Source organism: Zonotrichia albicollis, chromosome 2, assembly GCF_047830755.1.
Source record: "Zonotrichia albicollis isolate bZonAlb1 chromosome 2, bZonAlb1.hap1, whole genome shotgun sequence".
Classification (NCBI taxonomy): Eukaryota; Metazoa; Chordata; class Aves; order Passeriformes; family Passerellidae; genus Zonotrichia; species Zonotrichia albicollis.
Window position 1 is genome coordinate 97,049,091 of NC_133820.1, and position 13,228 is coordinate 97,062,318.

Sequence of the window (13,228 nt, forward strand, 5' to 3'; positions counted from 1 at the left end):
AATATTTACTTAGAAACAATGATGCCAGTTCTCCATTACTGCAACCTACTAAGATTCTAGCAACTAGCTTAATCCATTTATTTTCTGTAACATTTAAATTAGGAGCACACTGCAGGAATGCTTCTTTGCTAACAGCTTTGAAACAGATCTGTAGGGTCAGTATGTGTGTGTGTAAAAGCTTGCATGAGTTGCAGTGCTGTAACCAATGTCAGAAGTCTTTAACTTAGGGATCTTTGTCTAAATTATGTGATTATGTAAACTAAAAATCTCCAATATTCCACAAGGAAAATAAATGTAGTCTGTGTTGTTTTGTTCTGAAGATGCATCCTAGGAAGCTGCTCAAGAAGAACTCTAATAAACTTCCCTCACTCCCCACCCCAGATTTATATGGGGTCTAAGATAGGCTATGTATGTGCATTTGAACTTGTGCTAAGAAGCTTCTTTAGAATGGTGAAAGTGCTTTTCAACTTGAACCTCTCCTCCACAGGCCTGTGAGAAAGATCCTGCCTCCCAGAGTGCAGCAGAATTCCTCAGATCCAAAAGATTTATGTATCCTTGTACAAGAGCACAGGGTTGAGGAAGGTGTGGACAGATCCCATTAGCATGAGAGGGGTGTTGATGTCAAAGGCTCTTAATTCTGTACTTTGAAATTTTATACTGGAACATTTTTCCCCATATCTTACCAGAGATAAATAGATTGAACTATGTTCTGCCACTATTCTGTGTGATGGTGGAATTGTATAAATATGACATTTGTTTACAAACAATAAAACGATATTTGCAGAAGCAGAAAAAATGACTTTAAAAACATGTTTGTCCCCATGGAGAGGAAGAAAAAAAAGAAAGTGCTTATATAAACCTGTTTGGTTTCAAGTTAATTTGTGCAATAGTTAAGATGAAATGTTTATTATAGAGCTACTTAGTGTTATTGAGGAGCTGTTTTATAAAATATCTGGCAAAAACCATAGACCAGTTTAATAAGCTGATGTATAATTTTTTAATGTCTAAGAAAACAAAAAATCCTGTTGAGACAGACAGCTATTAAGATATAAAAACTGGTGAACAATCTAGATTTAAGAAAGCGTCGGCCAGATGCCAAGAGTGACATTAAGTTTAGCACATCTTATATTGCACTTCCTATGTCACTAAATCCTCATAGTGAAAAGTGCACATTTGGTCTTTAATTTGCCACTAAGCTAACATTTATCTAGAAATTAGCTAAGACTGGGGAATAAATAAGTTTTAGCTGATAAAAGCTTTTAGGTGTTGACTCCTAAGTAATGGCTCAAATGATACTTTATTGTCAACTGCATTTAAAGTTATCACAATGACTATTTTATTTTCTTCGTCTCTCTTCCCCCTCCTTCCCCCCCCCCCCATTTTAATTTAAATTTTGTTTCATTATTTTGGAAAGCTTTGTAACATGACTTGATAAACTAGGCAAACAGATGCAAAGCTTGGGATGTAACATTTGTGAACCTTTTCTGTAGAGCTAAAAATACCATCCTGAATAATCTGTAGTTGCCTGGAAACTCCTTCACATATTTCAGTAAAGTAAATGGCTTTGGCCTCCAAAACATTTGGATTGCCTTCTATGTACATGGCAGAATGCTCCTGTTCTCAAAGTCTCCGTGGTCTTCTTAAGCTTGTAATATTCTGGGCAAAAAGGGGAACATCTTCTATATCTAGAGCTGAGAATTTATTAACAGTAAGAAGTTAAAAATTGTAACCAGTGCAAACAAAGCAAGCAGTTATTGTTCATTTTATGATAATATTAACACTTAGAGTCCAATATATCTAATCAATAAAAAAATTAAAACAAACCCTCATTAACAATATGCAGTATAGACTGTTGTAAAAAGCCAACCAAGCAACCAAACAACTTCTCCTTCTCCCCCAAAAAAACCCCAACCCAAAAATCCAATCAAAACCCAAAAGAATAATCCCAGTATAATTGCCCTTTTTTCCAGTTTTTATGGTCTCCCTTTGATGTTCTCCAGGGTGCTAAGCATCACACGTTTAGGCTGGAAGGAGTCACAACACAGTGATGATAATTTGAGGTTTTTGCTACATGAGATGACAAGTTAGGGGTGTCTTCCTCTTCTTTGCCGAAATGTAAATAGTGTTGGTGTTGATGGTTTTGTACTTCCTGTGCTTGAGTTCACTTGAGCCCATTTTTATATATTTTCTGAAGTGCCACACTTTACTTATTCAAATTTGATTTTCAGCTCTACATTATACCTGATTTTATTTTATGAAGTGTGGGTTTTGACCATTTCATAGGTTTACTCAATCATCTATAACTAACCACTTACTGAGTTACTGATAAACCTGGATCTTTTTTATTGTCTCATGTACTTCTTTTAGCTGCAGGTACTCAGGGACTCTTGTCTGTGGCAATTTCTTTCTTCCTTTACCATTTTCCATTAATGCTCCACCTAAATGAAGCTGTAATGCTGCTTTCCATGACTAAAGTTATTTCTTTAATTGCTGATCTGAGAATGGTAAATAAAGCAATGTGTTGTAGCCTCTGATAAAAGCATCCAGTACAAGATAGAAAGACATATAAGATTAGAGCCAACATTTTAAGCTGTATTCTTTCAAAGTCTACAGGTTTTTCTGGAGACTCTTCCAGATCCTTGTATGTGTGCATGCTGGGACTGCTTGCAGCTCTTTTCCCCATCAGCTACCATTTCCAGTGGAGTTTGATATATTTGTCCTCGTTTAGTGCTCTTAACCTCCCTCCCTGTGCTTCATGCATTTACTCTATTATGTGTCATGGCATGTGGTGGTGTTAGTTTAGGCAGTCTAGTACTTTTACATTGAGGTCAAGAAGAGCTCTGCATGGAACTGACCTGCTGGCCTCTGATATGAGTCATAGAGACTTGATTGCGCTGTGAAAATGCACACTGTTTATTAAAAATGAGAATGGACATAACTGTATCTGAGAGACTTCATACATCTTTGGTTCATAGTCATGTCGAAAGCATTCCTGGTAGAGTGTACATAAATATGAGTTAAAAATAAATTTGATGATAGTATTTTAATAATGAGAATGGGAACGAAGCTACATTAATGCAGTCAGCACTGACTCAGACTCAGAAAGTCTGGTCCAGATGTTAGTTACCCTGTCAGCATAACACCTTGCTTGTGAACATACAAGACATCTGCTTTCCATGATCCTTGCAGTCTTAATTTATTTTAGGATAGTTTTCAAAAACCTTGAAATGTCACGGTTGTCATTAAAAATAGATAATCATGCATGCATTATACAATATCCCTGTCCATGCAGCTGCCCACACACTTGACAAGAAAAAACCAAGGACCAGTAACAGTTGCATCTGCTAGAGCAGCCTTTGATCTTTATTGCTCACTTCTAGAGAAGCCGACCTTTCCCTTATCTTGATTTTGCAGCCCCTCAAATTATTTTTTGTTCACTAGAGTCAATAAGGCTATGACAATAGAGTATGTTTGTTTGCAGTGACCTTTACTGAGAGCACTCTGTAATTTTTCAGACTTACAGACTGGTGTGATATAGACAGCTATATATCTGTCAGCTCATCTCTGGAGATGGAGTGCCCAGCTGTAGAAATGTCTAACCAGGTTTCTTGCTCACAGTGTTCTGTTTTGAGAGCCATCCTGCCTCATCTATAAAATTGTGTTTGGAGAGTTAATGAAACTGGGGTTTGGCATTACAATGCAATGCTGAATATGATTTCACATTCTGACTTCATGCTATTACAGCTATTGAACAAAGTCCAGCACATCCTAAGGCACATGGGATGATCTGGATTCACAGAGAAGTCAGTTCTTTACCTTGTTTTACACAATGCTTCTGATTTTTATTGTATAATTACCTTGTATCAACATAGGATCCTGCTTCTTTTGCCTTGCATGGGGTTATAGCTTCCACCGTTTTTTTCCCATATCCTTTTATTCCTCTTGTATTGCACCAAGTATTTATTGGTGTGGTGCAAGTCTTGGACTGTCACCTTCACTGTTCTCTCCCCTAAGGAGTTGTCTTAAACTATGGTGCTAAAAATACCAAAGAATATAAAACGATTTCCATGAAGCTGAGCCTGTGAAAAGAGACTGGTCAAAAGACCAGCAACTTGCTTTGTGAGAGGGTAATTTTATATTAAAAAAAAAATATTAAAGATAAAAGAGCACTTACCAGTGGCAACAAGTGCTTCTTAGAAATATTTAGCAAGATTTCAGAATGTATATTTTCAGGGATTCCTGATAAAATAAATAATAATTTGAATAAACCAAAATATGGAACATTTTCATTCACATTTAGAAGTATTGATAAAACATATTCTATGAGAAGAGCAAGCACTACTGCCAATATGTTGATTTAATTTTTCACCCCAATATTTTTATATACTTGTATAAGAGGATGATGAAGCATATACTACATTGAGAACTGGCATGCACCCTTAAGCTACAATGACAAAAAAAGAACTTTAAAAAACACAGGAAACTAAAATCATACTTTGAGAAAAACATGAAAAATCAGTGTGTCTCTCCCATCTATTTGCAGAGCAGGGTATTATATTTTCATCTGGCAGAAACTGGTCTAGATGTTTTTTAAAAAAAAATATTTTTCAATTACTATAAATGTGTGACCCTGAATATTGTGTTGCCTAAATCATTGTCACTGCTATTAACATCTTCTTTTTACTCTTTCTTGTCGTACCCACTACTGCTGACACAAATGGGTTGCTCTCTGCCCTTTGGGGAAGCCTGGTATTTACCCGAAGATTTGTCAGGACCTCTTAAATCATCTTATTTTTGAGCTAAGTAGCCTGGATTGTTTACATTTTTCCTCAAAATCAGCTCTTTGGGCTGTTGATTGTGCTTCCTTCCCTGCCTCAGATTTCCTAATGGGTACGCACCTTACATTATATATTCTCAGGCTTTGCAGGGATGAGGAAAGCAGAGGCTGCTTCACAGAATTTACTATTTATAGCCCTGGTTCAGTATGTCAGTGGGCCATGAGATTTAGTTGTGAAACACTGTCTTCCTCAAGTCCTTTCTGGAGGACTATTTGGCATCCAGTTGCTTCCCATCCTGGATTTTTGCAGTTTTATCTCTTCCTATGTAAATGTATTCTCTTGACCTGTCTTGAGTAGCCTGCTGATTTGCCCAGGCCATCAGAGGGAACATGCAGTGTTACCCTGACTTTGGTTTTCAGTTCAAAGTCTCAAGTGCCATTTCAGTTTCCAGAAAAGTGATATTTTCTCAGTCTTCTTAAATGCATTACTCCAAATTCTGTGCATATAAAGTGAACATGCAGAGTCCACATTTTCACTTCGTTCAGAGGAAGCTTGTTATGCTTCTGGCGTATTACTATGAGGTAATAGGTCAAAATTACTTTTGCTTAGGAATGCACATTCTTCTTTGTAGCATTTGAAAGGCCTACAAATTACACAGCAATTTTTCTCCCTAATTTCTTTCTCTTTCTCCTGCCTACCTCCAAATTCTAAACTTCTATTTTTCTCTATTAGATTGTTTTATATTTTCAAGTTCATTTACTTGATTATTTTAAAAAAACCTTTTTTTTGAGTAGGATTGCAATTGTGTTCCACTCAGCATGAGCTAAGTATTATTCCAAAGGTGGTTTTGCCTACTGGGTATAAGAAAAGCAAAGCCCTTAAGCAATTTCTACTGTACTTTTTTTTTTCCTGGCACAAGGCAGAAGACATGGAAATCTTTTCTTACGAAGAATGCATTATAAATTTGCAAGTTGCATTTTATAATAAAATTTCATTTCCTTTCCCTTAAAAGAAATAGAAACTGTCATCCTCTTCAACAGGTAGAAATAGAATTTAGGTTCAGTTTCTGTCTAAGCTCTCTTTCTGGGACATCAATTGTTGTGAAGCAGAGGCAATAAAAGGCAGTAAAGGAAGTGGTCTGTGGAGCAGTAAATGGGCTTTGTTTTCACTAGAGTAATGAGAAGTTATTTTTAAAAATTATTTCTATTTCTCTTTCTCATGGCTATCTTTTGTGGTCTAGGAAGCTAGGGGGAAAAAAGACAAACAGAGAAACCAGTCTTTAATGTGTCCTAGTCCTTTCAAAATTCTTCATAGTGAATAAAAAGTTCCAATAAAGTCCTCTCCTCTCCTCTCCTCTCCTCTCCTCTCCTCTCCTCTCCTCTCCTCTCCTCTCCTCTCCTCTCCTCTCCTCTCCTCTCCTCTCCTCTCCTCTCCTCTCCTCTCCTCTCCTCTCCTCTCCTCTCCTCTCCTCTCCTCTCCTCTCCTCTCCTCTCCTCTCCTCTCCTCTCCTCTCCTCTCCTCTCCTCTCCTCTCCTCTCCTCTCCTCTCCTCTCCTCTCCTCTCCTCTCCTCTCCTCTCCTCTCCTCTCCTCTCCTCTCCCAGACTGAAACCAGCCCTGCGCAGCCACAGCTGATGTGTTTGCCCTTTCCCCTGGAGAGCTGTACTTGCTGAAGCACGGCAGGATGACACCTCCCTTGCCTGTCTGTATTCTCAGGGAGCAATACTGTGAGGCCAGGCACTGTTCCCCCATGCAAAGCTGCATGCTTGAAGCTAATGTGTACTGATAACACTCATAGTAATAAAAAATGCCCGGCTCCATCCACCTCTTCTGCAATTCTGTATTACTTCATTAACTTTAGTGATTAATTGTTATCTCCATATAGCATGTTCTAGTTGAGTCATTATTATTGGAGACAGAAGGGTAGGAATAATACCAAGATATTTGCACAGGTTGTCCCATAAGTACTGAGAAATTCTTTAATTCTTCACTTTGTTGTAATTACATTCAAAATGTATGTGAGAAAATGGTATGTTGTCAAGTAGGATTTTAGAAAATAGTACTTAAAATTCTGCTACTTAGCTTCAAATCAGCACATACCTGCTCTCCCTTGCAGGAATTGTCATCACATTTATTTAAGGTGGAGTTGGCCCCACTGCTTTTAAACAGAATTCAAAAAACGGCCAAGACAACAGTCAGAAGAAAATTATGCAGTGCATTTCCATAAAGCTTTCCTTTATGTACAGATTAAATAACTTCAATTTTCATTAAGAGATTTGCTTTGTTTTATAATACAGCAAATCAACTTTGCTATTGAAAAATTGTGGTAGATAGAACTGACAGTTTTCTTTCCTCTGCTGCTTTGGGAACTCTGTGAGTTATAAGATAAATAAACCAGAGGGATCAAGCTGCTCTAGAAAGAATTTTAACTGTGCAGAGGGAAAGTGAGTCTTGCTCAGACAGGAGATTTGCTACTTACATTTTCTGGCTAATTGTGCATTTGATTTGCATTTTCTGTCAGTTGCCTAAATATGTGTATTAAAATACTTCAAGATGTACAGAACGATCATATCTGAGGAGAGCTTCTTTTGCTCCAAATCTCTCTTATTTTCTAAGGAGAGTTTCCTTTCCTGGTTATCTTTGAAAGCAGGCAGCCACTGAGTCTTCAAGGTCCAGGGGATGCAGCCAGCCGTTCAGGAGCTGCAGAATCTTTCACTATTCCTAAACACCTAAAGGTTTCCCTGTGATCCAAACCCATTGATCATTGGGATAACCCAACTTTCTCTTACTTGCATTGTTCTTTTTATTTTAGATTTTATTTTAATTTGAAAACAGAGACCATTCATCCTGTGATATCTGTGAACTTTTCCTTGTTGCAAAGTGAGAATGTGGTGAAAATCTTTGAAAATCACAATACTGTAACTTACATGTTGTTAGCACATAACAAGTCTGTGAAGTGTAAATTATTGTTCTCTTTTTCTCTCATGCAGGCTGGATTGCCATGTTGGGAGCCCTTTGGCTGCTGGTGCTAGCAGACATCCATGATTTTGAGATGATATTGAACAGAGTTGAGTGGGCAACCCTTCTTTTCTTTGCAGCATTGTTTGTTCTCATGGAGGTAATATTCTCTAAAGCCTGAAGAATTGAAAAATATTTCAAATGTGAATTATGTTCCTGGAGAGAGGCCTCTGCTAGTTCAATCCCACTGGAATATTGTTGATCAAATGTAGTTATGATAATACAGGGAGGAATAGCAGAGAATGAAAGTTAGTTGGACCACTTTCCTATTTAAATTTTCATTATAAACTTGGTCTCATTCTCTTTCCATATTCTGTTTTTGTTGAATGTATCTGACACAATCGTTTTTCTATAATTTAAATTTTAGTTTCTGGGTTTATTGTTGGTCTATGTATGCAGATATTTTATGCATATTTATGTGTTTGTTTACAATTATTTATACAGATGATAGGAAAAATAATAGAACAAGATTAAACTAGAGTTGAAAAATGCTTTTAGTGCTGTCTGCTTGCTACATGCTGGCTACCAAATGGTCTAAGATATTTCATGGGAGTGTGATTTGAAAGGAAAATAACACTGAATTTCAGTTTGCAATGCTAATTTAAAAAATATTCAGCTCTTGAAATGCCTTGATATCTTGCTGTGTATTTTCTGTATGCTTGTCTGCTTGACAGCATCCATGTCCATTCATGTTTGTATCCCCTTTTATTCCCTATTTGATGTTTTGCATGGCTTGAGAGGGTTTATTCTTACACCAAATATTTGGATTTTTTTTTTTTTTTTGGTGGGGATGCTCTCATTAACTTTTTAAGTAGGCTTCTAGAATGCTGACTATTTTTGATTTGTTAATTGTTGGGTTTAAATGATGTAATAATGTAGACACATGACTGACAATACCCAAGTGACCACTGACACTGCCATGGCTAGTGAATTGCCTGAGTGAGAAGCCTGGGAAAAGCCTGTGGTAACTAATTTGCTCATATAGCCTCCTTTCTTTCCCTCTTCCCTCCCAATAATTGCAAAGATCCCAAGAATCTGGAAATCGAAATATTTTAAAAAATCAAGAGCAGTAACAGGGACAACATTTGAAGCAAATGGAAACAAGAACCAATCTGACTGACTCTAATTAATGCCAAGCTGGAAGTCAAAATCTGGTAACCTTCAAGAAGATGAGTGGAAACTCTGATTATCATTATGAAATTTTCTGCGAACTACTAAGTCTAAAGTTAATCAGGAAATATTGATTTATTGTATGCTCATTAGAACAGGAAATTTTTAGTCCTCCATTTTATGAGGTTCCATAAAACCTTGAATTTCTAGCTCTTATAGGCAATCAGTGCTGAAGCCATGTTTATTTTGTCTAGTGCTGTTGTAACAGTTTATTAGTTGTGTTCCCTGATGTACTTGTTTGAACTTGGATTGACTGGCTGATTTGAGTGTTTTGTGCTCTACACAATACCATAGTAAAATACTCAGGAAGTCATTTCCCATTTACTGCCAGACTTTGGATACAACTATTATAATTCACTGAACTTCATTTTTTCAGTTTCTCATGTCACCAGTGAACAGTTTGCTAATGAAATAATATTTTTCCTGGCTTTCTAGAATAACAGCAGTTTAAGGTCATGGAAGAAACTTGTCCAGATAGTGAAGAAAAAAAATACGAGACATCAAATTCTTCCCCAAAATAAATGAGAAAATGTTCTGTGTATATCATCACTGCTATTTTTTATCTGAATCTATTGGATTAGTAGGTGGCACTCCTTTCCAAGGTATTTTCTTTTCCTTTAGATTACCAGTGTCAAGAAGAGACTGGTCAAAACAAAGATATACATTGAAGTATAAGAAATCTTTCCACAGTCTAGGTTATCCAGAAATTGCCAGCTCATACTGCTCATCCTTGGTGATCCTTCAGCTTGGATAGCTCCCAGTCTGAAGCTGTTTCCTGCTGCTGCAAATGCTCTCTTTCCTATTAAAAGGCACATTTAAAAACCTGTGTGGGACTTAGGCTGCAAGTAATTTTGGAAAATGTGATTTGAATTCCAGATATTTTGGAAAACGTGATTTGAGTTCCTGAACTACAGGGGAACTCCTGAAGGTTCTGCCTTTGGGGGTCCATCAGTCCAGTCTGGTGCATCTTTTACAATTGAAAACTTGGAAATCCTTGGAACTCTCTTGTTAGCTATTGTGTCCCTTGGGTAATAAATCTTTACAGCTGTCTTTTTAATCTTTATCCACAAGTGGCTGTTACATGCTATAAAAATCTTTCTGCTTCTTCTGTCTCTGTAAAATAAGTCCCTATGCTTCTCAGGATTACAGTTCTTTGTTCAGTTTTATAGTAGAAATTGGCATGTTACCTTAATTCCTTCAGGCAGAGTTTATTTACAAGAGTCATCATGACATACTGCCACAAGAGGATTAATGAAAATTTTTAGGCATAAATTAGACTTTGTTTTAAAGTGGCACAAGATGTCTTTCTGCAGAAAAGCTCTGTTGTGAACTCCCCCACAGGAACTAGTGTGCCTGAAGACACCAATTAGTGCAATAATGCTTACTCCTCTTAAAAGACACAGCAATATCCAGGAGACCCTCTGTGCATTTATCATGCAGGGGAGGGCAGTGGCAGGATGCTAATTGCTGACTTGCACTTAGGTGCTTGCAGGAGATTGGCCTGGAGATCATAGAGACATCCTAAAATTATTTATGTGATTAATATTGTCACCATCTCTAATGAGATGGGCTACCTGCAGACTCTCTTGCAGGAGTGGTGTGTGTGTCCTGAATGTCTCTTTTTGAGTTCCAGAATTAATTTGGAATGTTGCTGTTAGTAGATAATTAATAAGGCAGCAATATTAATTGAATGTAAATCTGAGCCCTAATTGCTGGCAACTATCTGTTTAGAAGTTTATTTTGATGCATGAACATAGCAATGATGCAAAAATTATTGCTGTTCATTAAGAATATTGCTTTTACATACATTTAAATAGTCACTGTCATAGCCTTTGAGTTAATAAAGCAACACAAATAGCTTAGAAAGAAAATGGTAACTCAAAATCAACAACAAGAATTAACTTCTTAGGCAACATTCTCCTTGGAAGACAAAATAATGAAAAAAAGTTCTTTTTTTTAAGTGTAAGTGATATGTGCCTATTTTGCTGCTTGTTTTCTGCATGCTGTATCTTTAATTGTAGATAAGCCTTTTCTTGTTCAATGTATTGTTAAAAAATTAATATTTCTGGGCCAAATTTACTGTGATTTGGTGATACCCAAGCCACTGTTATTCTGCTGTGGTCCATTCGAGCTGCAGGTACCGGAATTGCCAGTCTGAATGAAAGCACCTTAGTCACTGACAAGCCAGTGTCCTGTGCCACACCACTCGATGCCTATTGGGATCTTTGTCTGCATCTGTCATGGAATTTGACAGCATGTGAATTGAATGCTTTTTTCCCCACTGCAGTCTCTGTCTGACTGCCAGGTGGGGGGATTATACAGATTTGTGTTGTGTGAATACTGACTCCTGCAGCTCTGTGAGGGACTGATGTCAGTAACAGAGGCATTGCAGCTGACTGCTTCTTTTTCTTGACAGAAAAAAAGAAAGCAAGCCAACCAGCGCGGTCTAGGCTAAATCAAAAATGATGTAATTTTCTCCCCTGAGAAACTGAGACATCATCAAATAGATATACCTTATTAAACCTGAAAATAGTACTTCGTTCTTTATGCCTACAAGAAAAGAAAACATAACCAAAGTGAATTAAGGGCTTGTACTCACAAGTTAAAATCACCCTTTTACCTTTTGTGTCAGGGGAATAGGTCACTGTCCTTGGGTGTGAAGACTCTGTATTCTGTGTGCCCAAGGAGAGATCTGAGTTAATACCACCAGGCTGAAGCCTTCCTTTATCTTTCCATCTGTGGTAGCACCACAGGATGCTGTCTAAATGTCCTGTACAACTGGTTATGGTTCTCACAGGGAGGACAGAGCACTCTGCCCAGGCTGTCCTGGGGTCCAGTGCTTACAGGGCTCACCTCCTTAGTCCATGTGCCTAACTTGGACATTGGAGAGATGGATTTCCTGCCTTTCAAATGCTGCTGCCTCTGTGCCAATTTCCATTGACCCAAGATCTCTGCCGTGGTTTTAGCAGATGGATACTGGTTTTGGTAGTTTTTTGTTGTAGGTTTTTGGGTCTCTTTTTGAATGGGTCAGAGATAGCCATAAAATAGAAATATAATTTGTTTTCCTGTTTCTTCTTCTGAGACTGAACATGAGATGCCTGATTTCATCCAGCCTTTGAAACACATTATATACTTCTATTATATTGTGAGTTTGGGGAAGTTGGTTTAAAATCAGTTGTCTTCAGGTTTTCAGAAGACATGTATCCACTGAATAATGTAATCTTCAAATTTCAGCCATTCTCTGATCTTGTGTCCCATGCTCTTGAATAACACTACAAGTTATTTCAGTGCAACCTTTGCTCACTTCTGCAAATACATCCACCAATTTCTGTTGTATCTTTTCTTGCCTAAAATGAATTCTGTACAAGTTACATGAGTTGAATATAAATATCTTGTAAATGAGAATAAATTATTGCCTTTTTTTACATCCAGTGGAAAAAAAAGTAAGTACGTCATGCAAAAAGTAAGTACTTCATTAGTTGATATCCATGTCCTTTTTTTTTTTTTTTTTCCAGGCTTTGGCTCATCTGCACTTAATAGACTATATAGGAGAGCAGACAGCTTTGTTGATAAAGGTATGTTTAAAATATGTGTAATTTTTAACAGGCAAGAAAATTAGTTTTATTCCAGTAGAACAATAAAGAATAATTTTGTTTTGAATTTGATGGTAGTGATTGCATTCCTGCATCAGTACTATCAAGAAAGGATGTCATACTTTGGCTGGGTGATATTTAATATGTATATATCTGTCCACAGCCAGAATAAATATAGCCATGGATGCAATAGAAAAGCTTTTTTTATAGTCTAAAACTCCAACATGCAAAGGTGAAAAAAGTATAAACACCTAAAGGTCAAAATTCACACTTGTACAGTGTATTTTTTGTGTGAAATCTGAGTATTCGAAATATCAATCTCTGTACCTCTATTTGTCCTTGTTTTCTTGGAAGAAGGACTGTAATTGTGTTACTAAATGTTAGGCTATTTTATCTAAGATGCCTTTCCTATCTCAGAGCCTAAAGGAATAATAACTGTCGATAAATTAAAACTGTAAAGAACGTGCAATTACGCCATGGCGGACACACAGAACAACACTGATCTCAAAGTTATAATTTTCTCTCTCTCAATTCCAGGTGGTTCCTGAGGATCAGCGCTTGGCAGTGGCCATTATTTTAGTGCTCTGGGTGTCTGCTCTGGCCTCCTCCGTGATTGACAACATCCCCTTCACAGCTACAATGGTAAGCTCTGTGCAACACTGCACATCCTC

The 13,228-nt window shown here is 37.2% G+C and overlaps 1 protein-coding gene across 1 annotated transcript in view; it reads left to right on the forward strand.

The window, feature by feature from the left end:
• Positions 1 to 13,228, forward strand: part of OCA2 (OCA2 melanosomal transmembrane protein) — a 160,126-nt gene that overhangs the window by 86,079 nt on the left and 60,819 nt on the right. The window contains exons 18-20 of the mRNA XM_005486403.4: positions 7,767 to 7,894; positions 12,480 to 12,539; positions 13,095 to 13,199. Of these exons, the coding sequence (XP_005486460.2) occupies positions 7,767 to 7,894; positions 12,480 to 12,539; positions 13,095 to 13,199 (293 nt within the window). The remainder of the gene's footprint in view (positions 1 to 7,766; positions 7,895 to 12,479; positions 12,540 to 13,094; positions 13,200 to 13,228) is intronic.